Source organism: Oryctolagus cuniculus, chromosome 21, assembly GCF_051225735.1.
Source record: "Oryctolagus cuniculus isolate XC-2025 breed Fujian yellow rabbit chromosome 21, ASM5122573v1, whole genome shotgun sequence".
Lineage (NCBI taxonomy): Eukaryota > Metazoa > Chordata > Mammalia > Lagomorpha > Leporidae > Oryctolagus > Oryctolagus cuniculus.
The window spans coordinates 22615422-22637609 of NC_142887.1; the positions used below are offsets into that span (position 1 = coordinate 22615422).

Below are 22188 nucleotides of genomic sequence, written 5' to 3' on the forward strand. Positions count from 1 at the left end.
TCTTAGGAACCTCTCCACCCTGGTTCCTGCGACAGGACGACGTTCTGATCGGGGGTGGAGGGGCACACAGCTCCCTCCTGCTTCAGCCGCCTTCCAGCCTCACAAGGCCCTGCAGAGGGGCACACGCTGCAACAACCCGTCCTCCAGGCCCCACAACAACCCTTCTGCTTATTCCGGGGGGGGGAGGCATGGGAGAGAAACACCTGCCGTCTGCCCTGCACCTGCGTGGTTTCAGGGACGAACGTTGGCTGGTGGGAGGGGAGACAGAGCCAGAGTGGTTCACGATTGGCTGTGAGCTGCTGGGGCTCCGCCTCCCTGGCCGAGCCTGGAATGACCACAGGGCAGTGAACCACCCTCAGCCCCTGCACACGCGCACTTTCCCTGTTTGCCATCAGGGAACACCGACTGTGCACCAGACCTAGGACGCACTGCGGGGAGCGGCGTGAGACACGGCCACTTCCTGGGGGTGTGTGCTCACTCTTGGGCCCCTGCACCTCACTTCGCTCTGCCCATGGCTCCAGAGGCCGGCTGCAGCCTGCTGGCCACGAAAGGACCCAGGGGACATAAATGTCACTGCCACCTCCAGGTGAGGGGGTCAGAATGCAAGCACAGATGTGCAAGCAGTAGATACGCTTGTCACAAAGATGGCTGCAGTGGGGCCCAGCGGGCCAAGCCGCCCCTGGTGACACCGGCATCCCATGTTGAGGTACTGGTTTGGGTCCCTGCTGATCTGTTTCGGATCCAGCTCCCTGCTAGTGCACCTGGAGAGGTAGCAGATGGTGGCCCCAGTGCGGACCCTGCCACCCATGTGGGCAACCAGGATGGACTTCCCGGCTCCTGACTTTGGCCTGGCCCAGCCCTGCTGTTGTAGCCATTCAGGGACATAAGCCAGCAGATGAAAGATATTCCTCCGCCTTTCAAATAAACAGATAAATATTTTAAAAAAATACACTAACAGATGGCTGGAGGGACCAGCCTTCCTGTGCCCAGCCCGATGCCCCTGGCCACGCAGGCACCCAGGGAGCCCCGGCTGCACTGCGCGCCCCAGCTCTTGCAGCCCCTGCGTGGGGCAGGAGCGCGGGAGCCCACCCTTCTGAAGTCATTTCCTGCCTTCAGCGCACCGACTCCTCTCCGCCCTTCATAAATATCCCCTTCCCAAGGGCACAGCTGGCACCAGCGGTGGCATTCCGTAGCAGGAGGGAGCCGTAGTGACAACTGAAATAAAATACGGCCGTGGCACGGGTGTCAGAGGCACGAAGCTGCCAAGTGTGACAGCGAGGAAGTCGGTCTCGTGGGCGTCCGCCTCGCTGGAGCCCCAAGACCTGGTCTCCAGCCGAGTCTGCGCCGCCTCGGCCCCTCGACTCGCTGCCTGGACCAGGCAGGAAAGGCCGCCTGGAAGCAGCGGCCGTGGCCTCACCAGGGCCCCCCTCCTCGCGCGAGGAGTCTCCAGCTGCACCCCCAAACACGCTTCCGTCCCAGTCTAGGGCTCCTGAGGCCCCGCCCGTCCGCCTGCCGCCACCCTGCCCCCTCTGCTGGTGGCCGGTGGCCCGGAGGGCACTGAACTTCCACGGCCTGCCTGCCTTCCCCTGTGTCAGTGTGGCGTGGGGAGCCCCTTTGGCGCGGGGAAGTCACAATTCCGATTCCAAGGGCCTCTGGGAGCATTCCAAATCCTTGAACAAGCAGAGCTGGCAGTGGGAGGGCGCACTCGCTCCCATGCGTGCAGCCTCGGTCTCACACACACAGGCACACACACACACACACACACTCTGATGCACTCACACACGCACACTCTGACACACACTCTCACACGTGCACACTCACACACATGCACACACACACACATGCACTCTCACACCCCCACACTCTCTCACACACACACGCATGCACACACACACACACATGCACACATACTCTCGCACAGTGCAAACCTTTCCCACTTTTATTCTTCATGCCTTTTCTGCAAGACCGGGTTCATTGCTGCTGCTTCTAAGACCCAGGACAGCCGGGGAGCAGGGGACAGACTGCTCGCCGGGAGGCTGGGTGTGCATGGCAGGCCGTGGCCGGTCCCTCTGGCTGGGCTCTCTGGGAACCAGGCCACCGCCAGGGTAGCCTCTCCATGGTTGTCACCACAGACGTGTCTGGCCGTCCCCCTTTTCCGGAACTCCCGGGCGCCTCAGGCTCGGTCCGATGGGTCACTCCTCTTGTATATTTTTTCCTGATTTCCCTCCTTCATGGCTGCGTATCTGGCTAATGTGAAGAGGTAGTCGCTGAGTCTGGAGGGGCAGAGACAAGCAAAAGGAACGATTTGAAGAGAGATCAGGTCCTCCCATGAGCCTTTGAGGGAGCACTGTCAGTCACACGGCCCTAGGAGCATCTCGCGGGGCCAGCAGGCGCGCAGCCAGCTCTAGCCTGACGGATGGCTGTGCCGGAGCGAGGCCAGCTTCGGGGAGAGCCCAGGGCCCGAGGGGGCTGTTGACCTTGCCCTAGGCCCCTGGCCAGGTAACTCTGGACCAAGCTGCCTTCCCCACCTTCGAGTGGCCAGGCCTGAGCTGCCTGGTGGTCTTGCGCCATGTGGATTCTGAGCCCGGGATTCTGCAGGTAGAACCCACACCTGGGTGGTGCTGGCCACGCCTGGAGTAGAGGGCCCTGGGCAGGGGTCTCGGCCACGGCGTGATGGACGTTCTGAGTGGGCCCGCCCGCTGTACTGCATGGTGCTGAGCAGGGAACCTGCCTCCACCCGCGGATGCCAGCAGTGCCTCCCGCTGGCCACTCTTGACCACCAGACAGCTGCAGATCCTCCCAGTGCCCCAGCCGAGGGCACCGGCCTGGGGTCCCCTGGTCCCCAGCCCCTCTTGCCCGTTCTGTCTTTGAGTCATCAGTGGGGGGGTCTGTGTGAGGCCTTCTCAGGGGTGGCAGTGGAGGGAACACGAGAGATGGCGGCATGACCACCCGTGTAGTCTTCCTGCCTCTCGGCTCCTCCCTCCTCCAGCCCCCGCCCATCCCAGCCCCCAAGGCCGGCTCCACGCCATCCCCCGGGTCAGGTCCTCCTCCCCCACTGCTGGCTTTCTTGGGGCCAGTGGCAGATCTGCTCTGGGTGAGACGCCCTCCTGGATCCCATGGTCCTGGAGGGCTGAGACATCAACTGACCTGGCCCACACTGCACCGGGGCTCCCCAGGGGTGCTGCCACCATAGAGCCGTTCCTCACTTGCTGTCCAGGAGGGGAGGAGCTGCTCAGGAGCCAGGCCCAGGCCACGTCCCAGCGGCAGCAGTGTCCACAGTTCAGGGGCTGGGCCACGGCCGTGAGGCCGCCCACAGGTAACCAGGTATCCTCCTGTTCTCCTCCAGCTGCCGGCCCCGGGGCTCTGGCCTGGCCCACATGCTCCTGCACGAGCCCGGGCTGGGGCAGAAGCCAGCAGAGCAGAGGGAGTCCTCCCTGGGCCTGGCTCACTGGCTCCTGCACCGCGCCCCCGAGCTGTCTTCTCTCGGTTCTGGCTGTCCCGGGGCCTGGCTGGCTGAGAGGGTCTGTCCCCTGGGCTCCCTGCTCAGTCACCGCTGAGATGCCTGACGAGGCCTTCCCTGAGCCCCCAAGGCTGCCCCTTGCTACTGCCCTTTGTAGTCGGTTTTAATTTGTATTTGTTTATTTGAGAGGCAGAGACAGGAGGGGAGAGAGAGAGATCAGGAGGAAGCACTCTCCTATGCTGGCACGCTCCCCAGACGCCCACAATGGCCAGGAACTCAATCCAGGTCTCCGCCGTGGGTGGCAGGAGCCCAGTCACTCGAGCCATCGTCACTGCGACACAGGACCTACATTAGCAGCAAGAGCTGGGAATTGAACCCAGGCACTCCAGAGTGGGACGTGTGCATCTTAAGCGTTAGGCCAAACACCTGGCCCTGCCCGGCCCTCGGCAGACACTCCCGAATGCTGTGTGAATGGCTGAGGGAGCGCATTCCGCCCGGGCCTGCTCCCCGGGCCCAGGGCATTGCTCTTCTCCCCCACACACATGCCCGGTTTTCTGGAGGAAGGGGACGCTCCCGCCTGCACCTCGGTACCTGTTTAAGAATTTGGCCACGTTCGCGTCGGTCTCTCCCATCTGGACCAGAGGCACCACGCTGCAGAGGAGGAAACACCGTCACGTACGTCCACGCGCTTTACCACCTGCTGCCGCCTGCCCCAGCCTGCACGAACCCAGCTGGCATCATGGGAAACTCCTCCCCCGGGGTCTGAAGATCCACCCCCCGCCGCCGCCCTCCTTGGACCCATCACAGGAGGGACAGAGGGTGGCAGAAGCAGGCTGGCTGCCCCCCACCCCAGCCTGCTGGCCTCGTGCGCTGGGCCGGGGCGGAAGCCCTCCCTGGACGGGGTGTAGGGGAAGGAGGACACGGACCCTTAATTCCCAAGAGGCCACCGTGCTAAGCCCATTTTTTTTTTAACAACTTAGGGCTTCACAGGGGACATAAAGACCCCAGGAAGCCAAGCCCCCAAGTGCAGCCGGGACTCTGGACTGTGTCTGCTGGGTGCAGGTGTTCCGGGGGTGGGTGCCGTCTGCAGAGACGCGGCAGCTCTGGCCAGGCCCTCCGGGTGCCTCACTGCTGCTGCGTAACTCAGCGTCAGGGCTCTTGACCCCACTCAGAGCCACACGACAGGCAGAGGGGGTGGCCAGGCGGCCTCTGCGGTGTCCAGCCATTGGTCATCAGGAGCTCTGCTGGGGGCGTGGCTTTGTGCAAGGGACTGCTAGGCTGGCCCTGGCCGTGAAATCACTCTCTGAGCCCCATCTCCTGACCCAGGAGAGGGGGGCTGCTGTCGCATCTGCCCCAGGGCCATGAAGGGGAACCAGTGAGGTCGTGAGCATGCCGGGCCCGGCACAGCCCCATCCGTGCCACCAAAGCCAGCTGTCTTTCTGCTCCTCGGTATGGGTGGTGCAAACAGAATTCTGCCACCACTCTCCCCACGCCCCCCTGGAAAGGCTTTCGGGGGACCAATTCTTCCCAATTCTGAGCTGGGCTGGCAGGGGGCTGGTCTGCGGGTGGCTCCCTCCTGGCCCCCCAACAGCTGCGTGGGTCCCTCTGGGCCCTTCCACATCAGCCACCCGCACAGCCTGGAGCGCAGCACCAGCTTCCTGTCACTCTGGGCCTATGCATGTGTGCCGGCCATGACGTCATCTGTTGGCTTGGTTGGTCCCGTGTCACCGTCTGCTACCTGGGGGCGGGGCCTGGGCCTGTCCTGGTCACCCTGGCCCGCCATGCATGCCCCCTGCCCATCTCCCGGGCCCCCTTACCGCCTCTCAGCTCGGCGGCACACGGCCCGGCAGAGGTGCAGTGCAGAGCTGCTCTTGCCGCCAGACTACAAGGAGAAAGCAGGAGTTGGCAGGGTTGGCCTGGGGGCAGGGGCAGGTGCACCTGCTACAGACGCTGTCCAGGCCCTGCCCCTCACCACAGTGTTCTGCGTCCAGGAGACCTGCCAGCACACCCACATGGCACCCCCCTCCAGAGTGGCCAGGGCTGGGGAGGGACTGCAGAGGACATGGGTGATGGGGGTGGGGGTGGGGGCTGGATGGCTGCCTCCGTCACTGGGAAAAGCCACGGTGAGGGTTGCTGTGAGGGCCTGTGTGTTTCTGTCGGAGCACCCAGCCCGCAGCCACCCCACCCCCACCCCACCCCCACCACCTACAGGCAGAATGAAAGCCGTGAGCGGGGGCAGCTGGCGGGTGTACTCGTCGATCCAGCGTTCCAGCTCCAGGACGGGCCCCTCCCCGAACGCCGCGTGCTCTGGGGAATCCAGGAGCAGACACACTGCCGGGGGCTGTCGCAGGCTAGACCATCAAGGAGTTGCCCCCATCCCCTCTGCTCGAGTGGCCGGCAAACCGCTTCCCCACCCCGGCTCTGGAGGCACCTTCCCTCCCAGGGGCCACGTGCAAGGCTGGCCGGCCCGCCCACGGCTTCTCTGGGCTCTGGGCTCCCAGGGGGCAGCACCCAGGACACAGTGCTTCCCCCCTCCCCCACCCCGGGGCCCTCAGAACACCCGCAGCAGACTCAGAGAATTACTTAAGTGGGCCTCCCTGGCCGAGGAGCGCGGTGTCGCCAAGGTGGAGCCGATGTCCTGCAAGGTGCACTGGATCTGGGGGAGCGACCAGAGGTGAGTGAGGACCTCACAGGGCAGGCTGGGTGGAGACAACGCGGCTCCAGGGAGCGAACTTTGGGTGCAGTGGTTAGGAGATCCCAATACCCAAGTGCCCCGTTCCCGATTCCACCTTCCTGCTAACGGGCACCTTGGGAGCCAGCAGGTAAGGGCTCAAGTAGTTGAGTCCCTGCCACCCATGTGGGAGACCTGGATTTAGTTCCAGGCTCCTGGCTTCAGCCTGGCTCAGCCCTGCTGTTGTAGGTATCTGGGGAGCTCTGTCTGTCTGTCTTCCTTTCCCTCTGCCTTTTTTTTTTAAAGATTTATTTATTGGGGTTGGCACTGTGGCGTAAATAAAAAAAAGATTTACTTATTTATTTGAAAGACAGCGTTACAGAGAGAGGGAGAGACAGAGAGAGAGGTCTTCCATCTGCTGGTTCATTCCCCAAATGGCCTCAATGGCTGCAGCTGGGCCAGGCCAAAGCCAAGAGTCTGGAGCCTCTTCCAGGTCTCCCATGTGGGTGTAGGGGCATATTCACTCGGGCCATCCTCCACTGCCTTCCCAGGCCATCAGCAGGGAGCTGGCTCAGAAGTGGAACAGCTGGGACTCGAACCAGCGCCCATGTGGATGCCGGTGCTGCAGGCAGATGCTTAGCTTACTACTCCACAGTGCTGGCCACTCTCTCTGCCTTTCAAATAATTTTTTAAAATCTTTTCCACATGCAGAGATGGCCCTGGGCATGCTGGGAAATCGTGCAGAGCAGGTTCAGTAGGGACCGTGGGGTCTTGGCTCTGCGTGAGCCCCTGCAGGGGCCCTGGTAGAGCTTGTGTGGGGTCTGCGGGAGACTCCTGTGGCGGCAGCTGGGTTACCCGGACAAGCACCAAGTGCCCAGCAAAGGGCACCTGGAATCTTCTGGGCCACCAGTGCATGCCTGTGCAGCCAGACCCACAAACGCCAGCTCTGACTCTGGGCCTGGGCCCGGGCGGCCAGTGGGGAGGAAGGTGGAATCTGACCCCTGGTTAGATGGCCTCTGTGACGGCGTGCGAGGAGCAGGCGCAGTGGATGCGCCAGAGGCTGCCCACCCGGCACTGGACTGGAACCTTCCTGGGGCACAGACGGGCAGACTTGGGTGTTACCTCACTGCTCAGGTTCAATGTCTTCTTGGTGGCAGGAGTGATACCATCCCCTTGACCCTGGCTGTGGGGCCTGGACACGTGTGTTTTTTTTTAAACTAGAGAGGAGAGTCTTTCCGTCCTGGCTCCCGGCTCGGGTCTGCACCGGTGCCCTCTGAGCGCAGCTTCAGCGTCCCACGCCAACCTCTCCATCCGCCGCCAGGATCGGCCCCTTCCCTAGGTTCCTGCACCCTCTCCCCTCAGGCACACTGGGCGTGTTAACCTGCCTGCTCACCTGTCTGCCTCCCCACCTGGGCTGGGTGCTGTGAGGTGGGGTAGGGGCCCTGTTTTGCAGGGAGCGTGGCCCATCTTTTGTCTTTTCCCTCTGCAATCCTGAGGCATTCCAGGAGCGTGGCCCGTCTCTGTGGGAGGCCCTCCTCCCTCCTAAGAAACAGAGTAGGTGGGGTCGGTGCTGTGGCATAGCGGACTAAGCCTCCGCCTGTGGCGCCAGCATCCCATGTGGGCGCCGGTTTGAGTCCCGGCTGCTCCTCTTCCAATCCAGCTCTCTGCTGTGGCCTGGGAAAGCAGTAGAAGATGGCCTGGGTCCTTGGGCCCCTGCACCCGCATGGGAGACCTGGAAGAAGCTCCTGGCTCCTGGCTTCGGATTGGCCCAGCTCTAGCGGTTGTGGCCCTCTGGGGAGTGAGCCAGCGGATGGAAGACCTCCCGCTCTGCCTCTCCCTCTCTCTGTGACTCTACATGGCAGGGCTTCCCAGAGCTCCTGGCGTGGGCAGAGGCACCTCACAGAGTCTGGCAGTCTTGGTGCCATTGCTACGTTGGACTGGGTCACTCTGTGGTGACGGGAACTGTCCTTGCACTGCAGGTCATTTGGCTGCGTCTTTGGTCTCCACTCCCTAGACACCAGGACCTTGCTCCCTGCGAGTCATGGAGATGGGAAATGCCTGCAGACACTGCCAAGGGTCCCCGGGGCTGAGAACGGCTGCACTTGATACACACCCCCCCACCCCCACCCCTTAGCACAATCTTCACGGCTCGCCTGGGACGCCAGGTTGTCTGTGTACGTCCCCACTTTACAGATGAAGAGACTGAGGCTCGCAGAGGGAGAGTGAGTAGCCCCAGGCAATTCAAAGAGGGACGATGGTCAGGTGGGGAGCCAGTGACGGTCCCCAGGCCTCAGGGAGGGAGAAACCCCAGCTCGGGGCGAGACAGCGTTACTCACTTTCTGAAGCTCTTCGGCAAACGGGTGGCCCTTCTCCGTGATGAACTCCATAGCAAACCTGCAGGAAAGGAGGGGGAAGGATCTCTAACGTGACACACGGGCGCCCGGGTGTCAGCCACTGAGCTAAGGCAGCTTGTTTGCCAAGGTACACTGATCCCGGCCAGAAGTTCCCTCTCCACGGGTCTGTTGACACAGCACTGAGCAGACGGTGGCACAGGCTCTGTCCTGCAGGACCGGGAGGCGTGAGTAGGGGACCCCCCTGTGCAAGGGGAGACAGTAGACTGAGGTCTGTGCTCTGCAGGAAAAGAGCAAGAGAGTCTAACCCGGCCTTGGCTAGCGGGGCAGGGAGGGCTTCCTGGAGGAAGCCATGCTGCAGGTGGACTTGGAAAGCTGAGCAGGAGTCCCCCAGCCAGGCAGGATGTGGCAGGGAAGGCACAGGACGGCACCCTGGCTCTGCTTGTCCTTCCTGTGCCAGCCAGAGTCCTGGCAGGGAACAGGGAGTGGGTGTTGGAGGGATTCCCAAAGAAGAACTTCAAGAAAGGACTGCTCACAGAGGGGCAGGCAGAGTTACAGGAACTGAAAACGGGTGGCAAAGACCAGCAGGAGCCTGAGCAGCAAGGGAGAGACAGACAGAGAGGGAGATACACACACACACACACACACACACACACACACACAGAGAGAGAAAGAGAGAGAGGAGAGAGAAAGGTCTTCCACCTGCCGGTTCACTCTCCAGACGGCTGCAATAGCAGGAGCTGGGCCAGGCCGAAGCCAGGAGCCAGGAGCTCCATCCGGGTGTCCCATGTGGCCAGCAGAGGCCCAAGCACTTGGGCCATCTTCTGCTGCTCTTCCCAGAAGCATGCGCAGGAAGCTGGATTGGAAGCAGAGCACCCAGGACCTGAACCGGCACCCCGATAGGGGATGCCTGCACCACAAGCAGTGGCTGAACCCCCTGCACCTCAACACCAGCCCCAGGACATTATTCACAAAGAGAGAAAGACACAGCTGCTGCCTGGCCGATGCTCCTGTGACCCGGGCCAGTGGCAGGTGCCAGCAGCCCCCAGGAGCAGCTGCCCAGGTCCTGCCTGCCTGCCCCTCCTCCACCCCCACGCTGTGGCCCCACGGAGGCAGGGCTGGGGCTGTCTGCTTGGCAGGAGCTGGTGCATGGAGACGCGGGGTCAAGTTTGCCAGAACCCACACATGGGGCTCCCTGGCCTCCTGCCGCACATCAGCTGAGAGACGGTGGCTCGTGGGCTTGAGGAGTCTAAGCAGCTGGGGCTGGCATGCAGCTCCACTCCCTGGGCCCCCTTCATCTCGTGTTGCCTTCCTCCCCTGCTGGTGGGTTCGCCACACGCCCTCCCATGATGGGCCCTGCCAACATCCCCGCTCAGCTCCACCATCGAGCCGCAGGCGCCCCAACCGTGGGAGGGAGGACGAGAATCGGGGTGACAGCCTCTCACATTCCTGCCGCACACACACGCACATTCTAAGGGTGCAACGTGGGGTGATCTTGCTGAGCCCCCCAAGAACCCAGCGCGATGCACACTAATGCCAGGGTCATCTGACAGAGCAGTAGGCGCAGGCTCAGAGAGGCAGCTGATTCACCTCGAGTCACACAGCCGGTCAGCTGTGGTTCCGGTTTTGAAGCCGCTCTGATTCAGCTCTCCCGATCCAACACGTGATACTGTCAACAGCGTGCTGAGCGTGGTGGACTGCACAACTCTTCTCAGACCCTGTGATACCAGGCCCGTGCACGTGATGGGCTCTGGCCAACGAGGTGTGGGTAAATGGGACAGCTGGCTCCCCAGGAAGCCTTCGAGCCAGCGTGAGCTCCCCCACAACCTCTTTGCCTCTGCAACAGTGACAGGTGCTGTCCCAGGCACCGGCCATCCTGCCAGGCTGCGTCCCAGAGCACAGGCCGGATGGAGCCAAACCAGACTCAACCCATGATGCACCGTAGTAAGAATAGGAAACAGAGCCGGCATTGCGGCGCAGCGGGTAAAGCTGTCGCCTGTGATACCACTTTCTCATCTGGGTGCCGGTTTGAGTCCTGGCTGCTCCACTTCTGATCCAGCTGCCTGCTAATGTGTGTGGGAAAGCAGTGGAGGATGGCCCAAGTCCTCGGGCCCCTGCACCTGCTTGGGAGACCTGGAAGAAGCTCCTGGCTCCTGGCTTCAGATCGGTGCAGTTCTGGCCATTGCTGCTTTCTGGAGAGTGAACCAGTGGATGGAAGACCTCTCTCTCTCTCTCTCTCTATATATATATATATATAGAGATATAGATATAGATATAGATATATATAGATCTTTGGCATTGTACACCATGGACTAGGGAGTTATCACCACAGCAGGACCCAGCGCGTCCTAATTCCCTGAGCCAGCCCTTCTAAACTGTGGCTTATTTGAAAAACAACATACAGGGGTATAGTGCAGTGCATTAAGGCAACACTTGCGACACCAGCATCCGGTATCAGAAGGCTGGCAAGTCCAAGCCATTCTGCTTCCGATCCAGCTCCCTGCTAATGCGCCTGGCAAGGCAGCAGAAGGTGGCCCAAGTACTTGGGCCCCTGCACTCACGTGGGAGACACAAATGGAGTTCTTGGTCCCTGGCTTCAGCCTGGCCAAGCGCCGGCTGTTGCAGGCATTTGGGGAGTAAACCAGCAGATGAAGATCTCCCCCCTCACCCCCACCATCTTGGGCTCTGCCTTTCAAATAAATAAATAAATATTAAAAATATAAAATACAGTGAAAAACACGCACAAAAGGGGTCCCATGAGGAGCTCTGGTTCTCACTTGTTGCTCAGCAAACGATGGAAGCTGAGTGGCACAGACCTGCTCCCCTGAAAGGTGAGGGAAGCCGGCCGGGCGGGGGCCATGTGTAGGTGCAGGAAGAGGCGGGGCCTGTGGAGCTGACCACTGCCTGAGCCCCCAGGTGCAGGAAGAGGCGGGGCCTCGTGGAGCTGACCACTGCTGAGCCCCCAGCAGGCGGGAGAGCGCTGCACTCATTCCACGCACTCGTGCCCCACTCGAAGTCAACCCCAAGGCCAAAGGCCGCCCCTCACCCGATGGCAGAGCTTAGCTCGTCTGTGGTGCCCAAGGCTTCGAACACTTGGTCATCTTTGGGCCTCCTTTCTCCTGTGAAGGTGCTGGAGAACCCTGTGAAAAAATACGCAGCCACCCACATTAAGAATTCTTCCCCTGATACGCTGTGTGTGTGTGTGTGTGTGAACTTTCCACCTGAAGTGTAACAGACACAAAATACTCAGATCCCAAGTGTACAAGCCGACGGAGTCCCACCCAGAGCCCCTCACACTCCTTATGCTCCATACCCCAGGAGTAGCCACTACTCTCACATCTTTCCTTTCTAGTCCCGGCTGCTCCTCTTCCGATCCAGCTCTCTGCTGTGGCCTGGGAAAGCAGTAGAAGATGGTTCAAGTCCTTCGGCCCCTGCACCTGCATGGGAGGCCTGGAAGAAGCTCCTGGCTCCTGGCTTCAGATCGGCGCAGCCAACTGGGGAGTGAACCATTGGATGGAATACCTCTCTCTCTCTCTCTCTCTGCCTCTCTTCTCTTGTGTAACTCTCTCAAATAAAAAAATAAATAAATCTTTTTTAAAAAATCACGAACTGGAGCTGTTAAGACACAAACCTCCTGCATTGGAGAGCCTGGGTTTGAATCCCAGCTCCAGCTCTTGACCCCGGCTACCACAGGCCCCAGGAGACAACAGTGCTGCTCAAGGGGCCAGATTCCTGCCACTCACATGCGCGACCTGGATCGAGTTCCCAGCTTCTGACTTTGGCCTGGCCCAGTTCACAGCCATCATGGGAACCGGGGTGAACCAGCAGATGGAAGCTCTCTCTCAAATTAAAAAAAAAAAAAAAAAGAGCAAGTCCTAACCACCTTGCTAAAGAAACAGAACACACGTGTGTGTACCATAGACACATGGGTAGATCCCACAGGCAGCAAAGCGCTCCGTGTGCCTCTGTGTAGGTCACTGCCCCTGCCTGCCCCTGACTGTCAGCCCCCCTCGGGTGTTGCCAGGAGCGGGCCTGGCAGTCACCCATGGGCGGAGGGATTCTGTGACACACAGCAAGTCACAGCACATCCTCAGAAGGGCCCCCCTGTGGCTGTGATGGGCCAAGACCCACAAGTCCAGGCCCCTCGGTCAGCACGTCTGAGCAGAGAGCAGCGTCCACGCTACACACGTCACCGAGCATCCCCCGTCCCGGCCCACGGGCGTGACCGCTGCGTGCTCATCCTCACAGCTCTAGCACGTCTTCCCTCCCAACCTGTAGAGAAAAATGGAGACGGCCGCTTACAGAATCGGCCCTGGGTCCTGGTAGCACCCCATCCTGCACCCGCCCCAGGCCGCCCTCCACAAGCTCAGCCCTGCAACAAGCCGTGTCCAGCACCCTCTCACGGAGCCACCCGGCCATGCCCCTGCTGGGCCGGCTCCCTCCTAAGGAGCCAGCTGGCCCCATTTTGTGTGAGTGGAGGTTGCCCCCCTGGAGGCCTCTGGCTGGGGGGCACAAGCAGGACCATCTGATCCTTATTATTCTTACACATTTTCTTCCCCCTCTTTTTCAAAAAGATTTATAATTTATTTATTTAGAAAGATTATAGAGAGATAGAGGGATAGACAGAGAGATTGTCTACCTACTGGTTCACTCCCCAGGTAGCTGCCACAGCCAGCGCTGGGCCAGGCTGAAACCAGGAGTCAGGAGCTTCATCTGGGTCACCCACGTGCATGGCAGGGACCAAAATACTTGGGCCGTCTTCCACTGCTTCCCCAGGCGCATTAGCAGGGAGCTGGATCAGAAGCGGAGTAGCCGGGACTTGAACCTGAGCTCAGATACAGAATGTCAGCATCCCAAACAGCGGCTTAGCCCACCACGCCGAAACACCAGGCCCTCTGTACTTTTTCCTTTCTCTTTTCTTTCTTGTGGTAACATATAAAAAACATAAATTTTCCCATTTTGACCATTTTTAAGTTTATAGACTGGTGGCATTAAGTACATCCTATGCATCTCTCCCTCCCTCCCTCTCTTTCTCTCTCTCTCTCTCTATATATATATATATACCAACATATATTTTGATCTATAACATATTGATACATTCTTCTGTACCTTATTTCTTCTTCTTCTTCTTCTTTTTTTTTTTTTTTTTTTTTTTGACAGGCAGAGTGGACAGTGAGAGAGAGAGACAGAGAGAAAGGTCTTCCTTTTGCCATTGGTTCACCCTCCAATGGCCGCCGTGGCCGGCATGCTGCGGCCGGCGCACCGCGCTGCCGATGGCAGGAGCCAGGTACTTATCCTGGTCTCCCATGGGGTGCAGGGCCCAAGCACCTGGGCCATCCTCCACTGCACTCCCTGGCCACAGCAGAGAGCTGGCCTGGAAGAGGAGCAACCGGGACAGAATCCGGCGCCCTGACTGGGACTAGAACCCGGTGTGCCGGCGTCGCAAGGTGGAGGATTAGCCTAGTGAGCCGTGGCACCGGCCCCTTATTTCTTCTATACACTATCATGTTCTAGTAGTTTTCAAATTATCAAAGTAATATATGGGCCGGCTTGGGCCATCCTCCACTGCCTTCCTGGGCCACAGCAGAGAGCTGGACTGGAAGAGGAGCAACCGGGACTAGAACCCGGAGTGCTGGCGCCACAGGCAAAGGATTAGCCTACTGAGCCACGGCGCCAGCCTTGTAACCTACTTTTAAGAAGTTTGTTTTTTCACTTGATGGGCAGACAGACACAGAGAGAGAGCTGCCATTCACTGGTTCATTCTCCCAATGCTTGCGACAGTCAGGCCTGGAGCCAGGAGCTCCATCCAGACGTCCTAGGTGGCTGGCTGGACACCAGTCACTTGGGCCATCCCTGCTGCCTCCTGGGGTCTGCACAGCAGGAAGCTGGAGGCAGGAGCCAGCGATGGGGATGAAGCCCAGGGGCTCTGCCAGGGTGTGTGTGTGTGTGTGTGTGTAGCAGGTGTCCTAACTACTAAGCTAGAGGCCCGCCCCTGCCGTCCGTTTTCACGTCACGCCCCGGCTCTGTGGTGTCTGTTGAGATCTGCGGTGTGCTTTTCTGGAAGAACATCTAGGTGGGCTCTGCCACGTGGCTTTCCTTACACTTGTCACTGTCCCCGCCCTACCTTTGTCTCCCGTTTTGGTGTAAATCCTGGGGATCTTGGGTGTCTTCGGGGAAGGTTCTAGCCTAGTACGAAACAGACATGAGGACAGGTGAGTGGGGCTGGCTTACACCAAGGGGCTGCTCCCTCCCCGGCCTCCGCCACCCTCTGCCGGCATCTCTCCCCTCCATCCCTTCGAGTTGCAAACCCTTTGTGGGCCACTTGGGCCTTGCCCACGTCCATGCCTGCAGAGGGGCTGCTCAACAAACACCCCCCGATGGACCACTCCCCAGAGCGATCACAGGCCTGCCCTCCGGGAATTGTTCCCGGGCTCTCTCCACGACCTACTGCCTTCATCACCCTGCAGAGGACACAGCAGCTCACAGCAAGGGATGCACCTGCCTGGGTCGCGAGGAAGGCAGGTGTAGGCCGGGGATCTGTGCCCAAGACTCCAGAGCCCAAAGTCTCACCTCCACCCTAACAAGTCAGGGCCTCGTGCAGGCCCAGAAACTAGAGCCACTCCCACCCTATGAGGCTTCGAGCACACACACTTGCAGAACTGCCAAAGCAGGGTTCAAAACTGGCTTCTGCGAACAGCCACCTGTTTGCAGGTGACTCCAAATTAAACTGTGGCATTACATGGTTAGTCAAAGGTTTAATGATTGCATCTATGAAATATGTCAGGGGCCAGTGCTGTGGTGTAGCTGGTAAAACCGCCACCTGCAGTGCTGGCATCCCATATGGGCGCTGGTCTGAGTCCTGGCTGCTCCACTTCCGATCCAGCTCTCTGCTGTGGCCGGGGAAGGCAATGGAAGGCGGTGCAAATCCTTGGGCCCCTGCACCCCCGTGGGAGACCAGAAAGAAGCTCCTGGCTCCTGGCTTTGAATCAGCCCAGCTCTGGCTGTTGTGGCCATTTGGAGAGTGAATCAGTGGCTGGAAGACCTCTCTCTCTCTCTCTCCCTCTTTCTCTCCCTCTCAAATAAACAATAAATAAATCTTTTTTAAAAATAAATAGATCAATCCATAAAAATAATTTATTTTCATCTTATTTGGAAGGCAGAGAGAGAGCACGCGCACGAGCTCCAATTCGCTGGTTCACGCCTTCAAACGCCCGCAGCAGCCAGGGCTGGGCCAGGCAGACGCCAGGAGCCAGGAGCCCCATCCAGCGGCAGGGACCCAAGTACCGGGGCCTTCATCACCCGCTGCCCAGAGTGCGCTGGGGCAGGAAGCTGGAATTGGGAGCGGGGCCGAGACCCCAACCCAGGCGCGCTGATGTGCAATGCGGGCGTGCGAACTGCGTGAATCCATCCGACCCCGAATCCATCAGAGGTCCACCCACTGGGTCTGAGGTCTGGGCTGAGCGCATGGTGCAAGGCGGATGACGACAGCCCTAAGATGGCAGATGGCGCTGGCGTAGCCGTGTCCCGGCTCCCTGCCCTGATCAATGACAGCTGGCCTTCGTTCAGACTGGGGCAAGGAAAGCCTGGCCCCGGCCACGGTGACGTCAGCACACACCGGCGACGTCACGGCGGTGAGAGGACCCACGGCGACGTGCGGTGTGGAGCTACCCTCCCGGCCAGCCACTCACCTGTCCCCGTCCTCCACGCCCTGAGGGCCGCGGCTCTGGAAACGGGGACGCAGTAGCCTGCCGGTGCCAAGGCACCCGCGTAGGCCCAGGCGGCCTCCCAGGCTCCACACAGCCATGCTCCGGGCGACCTGACGGGGGCTGAACCCGTCAGGCTCCCGTCCAGGCCCTGGGAGGACCCCGCCTACAGCCGGCCGCGCCACCGTTCAGCTCCATTTTCCATTGGTTCGCGGCGCTCGCACCAGGGCGGGACACTCCCAACGATCTGTTTCCCATTGGTTTACAGAAGGAGCGGGGCGGGAGAACCCAGGGCGGCTCAGCCGCAATCTTTATTGGCCAATGCTCAAGCCAATTAGTAAAAGGATTCCCGTCTCGCGCGTCCTGATTGGTTGAGCGGAAGGACGCGGCCGCCTTCCCCCCCCCGGAGCATCGGAACTCCGGGATGGAGGAGTGCCGGGGCTGCTTGAGGTCCCACGCAGAGGGGTCGCGATAGCTGCAGGTGAGAGGTCGCGGTCGCGGGGCCGGGTGGAGCGAGGTTCTGGGACCCGGAACGACCCGGGGCCTGGCGCCTAGGTTCTCTGCTGGAGTTTTCCTCAGCTCTCGAGAACCCGCGCTGAGGGGCGGAATCTGACAGGTGTGACCCGAGCTGCGGTGAGCGAGCGCCTACGAGACAGGGGTCACGGGAGCTCCGAGCTCCTAGTGCGCCTGAGCTGCCGCCTTCTGGGACCCCATCTTGCAGAACGGGGACTGACAGGTGTTTTCTGCAGCCTTGCTTTTGGCTGTGATGCGTTGGCAACACCGTCCGCGTCGGGGGGAGCGCGGGGTTCCTTCTGGTGCTCGGCTTCATTTAAAAGTCCACCTTCAGCAGTAGAAATAGTAGAAGCTGAAACCAAGAGGAGCCAGCCGGCGATGAGTAGCTGGCCGGAATCACGCGATTACAACGTGCCGGGCGCTGCTGAGTTTCCTTTGCGTGCATTTAGCCTTCCTAGCGACCCACTGGAGCAGGTGCACGTACTGTCCCCGGGTGGCAGGTGGGGAATCCGAGTTCATGGCCTATTCAGGTGCGTGAGCGGAGGCAGCATCCCTAGGAGTGGAGCGTCTGGGATTTGAACTCGGATCTCTCTGATGTATCCGGGTGACTGCTCCGCGGGCGCAGAGCACGCGCTGGCGGGCAGCCGCCTTTTGGGTTTTAATGCCGGGCTTCACCCGGGCATTCTCTCGTCCTCTCCCTGCTGGTTCTGACACTGGGGATCCGGGCTCTGCCGCCTGGTTTTCACCTCCAGGAGTGCCAGGAGCCATGCTGTCGGAAGCCCTGCTGGTGTCTGCTCCGGGGAAAGTGATCCTCCACGGAGAACACGCCGTGGTCCACGGCAAGGTAGACGACCCCCCCTCGCCCCGGCGCCTTCTGGGATCGGGCAGCCCTTGTGCCTGGCGCGAATCTCACAGGAAGCCCTGGAGCAGAGGCGGGAGAAACACAGGCTGAGGCTCGCCTAAGGGCTTCTCTGGTCCCACTCGGTGAGATCGCGGAGAGCTGTTGTGAGTGGAAGGAGATCCCCCCGGAAGTGAGGGTTTTTTTTGGGGGGGAGGGGTAGACGGTGGAGGACTGGACGCCGGGGCATTGCCAGGCTTCCAACTTCAAAGGGTGACCCAGCAAAGGAGTCAGACTCGGTCTCACTGTCTCATTCCACCCTCACGGCTGTCGCCGCCCCCACCCTACCCCAGGCCCGTCCTCGTAGTCCTGCTGTACACAGGTGACAGTGAGGCCCAGAGAGAACTGGAAACTTTCCCTCACCTATTTTGTAGGCACCAAGGTCCCTGGCAGTTTGGTGGGGTGAGGAGTGGACCCCCAAGCTCCTGTTTCTTTCCGCTCTGCCACCCCTCGTCTCCGTTGCCTCTGCTTCCCTCGGAAGATGCAGTGCTTATGCAGAAGTGATTCCTGGGTGTGGAGAACCCTCTCACGGGAAGGCAGATATCGGCAGGTGGAATTCCTCACTGACTGGTGGTGGCTCTGTGGTCGCTGCGCCACAGCTGATTAGTAGTGCCTGGCAGGGTGGGGTGGCAGTGGCCTGTGTGCTGGTATTTGCTCTCTCTCAGTTCAGCACAGTGACACTGACCTCTTTGGCTCCCATCCTCCGGCTTCTTCTCTAGGTAGCCCTAGCTGTGGCCTTGAACTTGAGAACATTCCTCCGGCTTCAGCCCCACAGCCATGGGCAAGTGGGCCTCCACTTACCAAACATTGGCAGCAAGAGGGCCTGGGATGTGGCCAGGCTCCAGCAGCTGGACACGAGCTTTCTGGGTAAGTCCAGGGACAAAGCAGGTGTGCAGAGAGCCTGGGCCCTGAAGGAGGGCAGAGGGCGGCTGCGTGGTTCTTCCGGGCCCCGCCCCCGGGAGCCCGCGCCCAGCCCTTTTGTCCATGCTGACCCCAGGACACTGGCTCCCTTCGTCAACTGTTTTTTTAGATTAAGGTGTAACATGAGGCACTGAATCTTTGTAGGTTGAGTGAACAAACACACAATGCAAAACAGCAACGCAGACCACCTTCAGCGTACGTGGAAAAGTGGAATTGAAAGATCAAGTTTATTTTGGTGCAAAAAACTTTTGAAATCCAGGCAGGATTTTTTTTTTCATAATAATGCATTTTCCCCTAAACGTTTCGATGACCCCTCCCACGTGCAAGTCTGCATGTCACTGTATAGGACAAGGCCTTGGATGACAGGTAGGTGTCAAACTGACAGTGACAGTTCCTGGGGAGGGGGGCGCTTTGAGAACTGAGGAGTGGACACCAAGAGCCTTATTCTCTGTTATATTTCTTTTAGCAAGGAGGATGTGTTCGAGTTTTGTTATTTTAAAAACAGTAGGGTAGCTTATGCTTTTAACTGGAAAACATAGTCAATAACTGGACGTTATGACTTTTGAAAAAAATCTCTGTTATTGCTCCTCCTCCCCCCCCAGTAATGACTCTGAGCACTATGGGATTAATTCCTCTGGATCAGTTTCGGTTTCTGTGGAGGGACACTGTGATTGATTGAGATAAGGAAAGACTGGTTTTTTTAAACCAAAACTGGGTCTGGTCATACAAATCATTCAGAAATGTCTGTGTCCATTTTCTTCTTTGGTGGATCAAGACTTTTTTTTTTTTTTTTTTAAGATTTATTTGAAAGAGTTACAAAGAGAAGTAGACACAGAGATGGGGGGGGGGGGCCTTCCATCCTCTGGTTCACTCCCCAAAATGCTGCAATGGCCGGAGCTGAGCCGATGTTAAGCCAGGCGCTTCTTCCAGGGCTCCCACCTGGGTGCAAGGGCCCAAGGACTTGGGCCATCCTCTCCTGCTTTCCCAGGGGCATTAGCAGGGAGCTGGATTGGAAGAGGAGCAGCCGGGACTCGAACCGGCACCCACATGGGATGCTGGTGCTGCCGGCTGGGGCTTTAACCCACTGTACCACAGTGCCAGCCCCAACACTGTTGTTTTGTACCAATAAAGACCTTGGTGCTATCCTTGATTGGGTTTTGCACTTTTTGATCTTTTTGTTATTGTTTTGTTATTGTTTTATTTTTCCCTGAGAGGAAGAGAGAGAGAGAGAAATTTGTCAACTTGGTTCACTCCCCAGATGCTTCCAGTGGCCAGGCCGGGCGCTGGGAACTCACTGCAGATCTCCCACATGGGCACAGGGACCCAGTGCCTTGAGCTGTGCTGCTGGCTCCCAGGGTTTGCACCAGCAGGAAGCTGGAGCAGGCATCAAACCCAGGCGCTCCCAGGTGGCGGCCCGTCTCCCAAACACCTGCCCACTCTGTGCCAACTTTTGATAGCCCTGGGAACATTGCATCTGTCCACGGGCAGGCAGGTTTCAAGTCAGCGGAGCCCTGGCCTATGCCAGAGCGGGAGTTTGTTCTCCGATTCGGCTTCCTCTCTGGGCAGATGCCTCCTTGTTTGCAACAGGGTTCTCGCTAGGATGGGGCAAATGAGAATCCTCTAGGGTGTTTTTTCTAAACCACACCTGACCCCTTTACACCTCTTCCTGTTCTCTCATGGAAGCCACAGCCACTCCCCCAGGCTGTGCGGGAATGGAGTGAGAGTGGACATCCCAGGGGCCGGCGCCACGGCGCACTAGGTTAATCCTATGCCTGCGGCGTCGGCATTTCGTGTGGGCACCGGTTCTAGTCCCGGTTGCTCCTCTTCCAGTCCAGCTTTCTGCTGTGGCCCGAGAGGACAGTGGAGGATGGCCCAAGTGCTTGGGCACTGCAGCCGCATGGGAGACCAGGAGAAGCACCTGGCTCCTGGCTTCGGATCGGCGCAGCTCGCCGACCATAGGGGCCATTTGAGGAATGAACTAATGGAAGGAAGACCTTTCTCTCTGTCTGTAATTCTACCTGTCAAATAAATAAATAAAATCTTTAAAAAAGAGAGAGAGAGAGAGTGGACATCCCCATCTTAGAGCAGCTACTTCCATGTCTAAGCTCATGGTGCCTCTGAATCGCCTCATTGCCTTTAGCCGCACAGACGAGTTGTTCTTCAAATCATTTGTGGAAATGGAAGTAAAGATAAGTTTATTTTGGTGTAAAAAATTCTGAAATCCATAGATGTGCAAGACCTCCAAAAATTTCACAGAAAATGCACATTATAAAAACAAAACAAACAAAAACTATGCACTGCGTGGGTGTTAAGGCGCTGCTTGGGGTGTGCACACCCCATGTGGGAGAGCCTGGGTCCGCGTCCCAGCTCACTCCCAATTCCAGCTTCCTGCTAATGTGCACCCTGGGAGGCAGCAGGGGATGACTTCGGTACCTGGGTCCCTGCCACCCACGTGGGAGACCTGGATGGAGTTCTGGGCTCCCAGCATCTGTCTGGCCCAGTTGTCGCTGTGAACATTTTAGGGGGTGAATCAGTGGATGGAAGATGTATTTCTCTGTTTCTCTCTGTGTGTCATTAAAAAAAAAGAAAGAAAGAAATTAAAGAGAAAAAAATTTTTTTAATTAAGAAGAAAAAAGAATCACTGCTTTGGAGCCCACCCCAAAAGGCAGGCAGAGCCCCAGAAACTGGCTGTTCACGCCTGGTGCACAGACCTGCCCCGCCGGGCCGGAGAGGTCCCCTGAGACCGTACGTCAGGAGCGTGGGGTGCAAGCAGCCAGCAGGCAGGCACCTGTCTCAGAGCACCCGACTGGGGCGGCCAGGCAGGCTGCCGGGGCCTCCGTGAGTAGTCGTGTCGCCTACGTTGAAGGTGGGCGCTAGGATGGTGACAGCAGGTGCAGGACCTGGGTCAGGCCGTGTTAGTCCACCTCCTGTGGGACGCCAAGGGAGCTCCGGCCTTTCGGAGACTTGCTGTCTCCCAGGGCATGGCACCTGCACCTCTCTTCGAGCAGCCTTTGGTGCCCTCCTGATGGCTGTGGCCCCAGTGAACATGCACTGGGCCCTTGTGTGTCCCAGGATTGAACCAAGTGTGCTCGCATATGTTAGCACTCAGAATTCTCCCGCTTTGGAGGTGCTTGATTCATCCCCATTTCACGGATGTGAAAAGTGAGGTTCAGAGGTCAGGGAGCTCAGGCTACAGAGCTTGTCGGTGGCACAGGAAGTATTCAGATCCCGGGTCTTTCTGAACTCCAAAGCCCAGGCTCTTTTTTTTTTTTTTTTTTTTTTTTTTTTAAGATTTATTTACTTATTTGAAAGGCAGAGTTACAGAGAGAGAAAGAGAGAGAGAGAGGGAGGGAGGGGGGAAGGGAGAGGGGTCTTCCATCCACTGATTCCAAATGGCCGATCCAATCTGAAGCCGGGAGCCAGGAGCTTCTTCCAGGTCTCCCATGTGGGTTTAGGGGTCCAAGGACTTGGGCCATCCTCTACTGCTTTCCCAGGCCATAGCAGAGAGCTGGATTGGAAGTGGAGCAGCCAGGACTCGAACTGGCACCCACATGGGATGCCTGCACTGCAGGCCGGGGCTTTACCCACTGCACCACAGCCCCGGCCCCCAAAACCCAGGCCCTTGACAGCCATTCCTCCCCCATCACAGAGCATTAAACATCTGGGCTTTC

At 58.9% G+C, this 22188-nt stretch overlaps 2 protein-coding genes across 34 annotated transcripts in view; one reads left to right on the forward strand and one right to left on the reverse strand.

The window, feature by feature from the left end:
* Positions 1-1925: 1925 nt before the first annotated feature.
* Positions 1926-16420, reverse strand: MMAB (metabolism of cobalamin associated B). Of its 28 annotated transcripts, none has more exons than XM_089322903.1 (11): positions 16171-16403; positions 14607-14668; positions 10073-10232; positions 9185-9338; positions 8468-8525; positions 7525-7673; positions 6044-6116; positions 5670-5811; positions 5278-5342; positions 4052-4111; positions 1926-2273 (listed from the first exon to the last, which is right to left on the reverse strand). In XM_089322903.1, exons 1-10 carry the CDS (start codon positions 16284-16286, stop codon positions 4056-4058), a joined length of 1035 nt encoding a protein of 344 aa, XP_089179029.1. In that variant the 5' UTR covers positions 16287-16403; the 3' UTR covers positions 1926-2273; positions 4052-4055. The 28 variants fall into 28 exon arrangements, 19 of the variants coding, with proteins under 19 accessions (XP_089179029.1, XP_069922125.2, XP_051691846.3 ...); XM_070066024.2 differs by lacking the exon at positions 10073-10232 and adding an exon at positions 11529-11622 and having other exon boundaries at positions 16171-16398; XM_051835886.3 differs by having other exon boundaries at positions 5670-5767; positions 16171-16396.
* Positions 16421-16528: 108 nt separating this feature from the next.
* MVK (mevalonate kinase) overlaps positions 16529-22188 on the forward strand; it is a 28413-nt gene continuing 22753 nt past the window's right edge. For 2 of the 6 annotated variants that reach the window (XM_089322898.1, XM_008251373.5), the window contains exons 1-3: positions 16529-16666; positions 17451-17542; positions 18316-18463. In XM_089322898.1, coding sequence (XP_089179024.1) covers positions 17465-17542; positions 18316-18463 — 226 coding nt within the window. In that variant the 5' untranslated portion in view covers positions 16529-16666; positions 17451-17464. The other 4 variants (XM_089322902.1, XM_089322899.1, XM_089322900.1 and 1 more) reach the window with 4 other exon arrangements.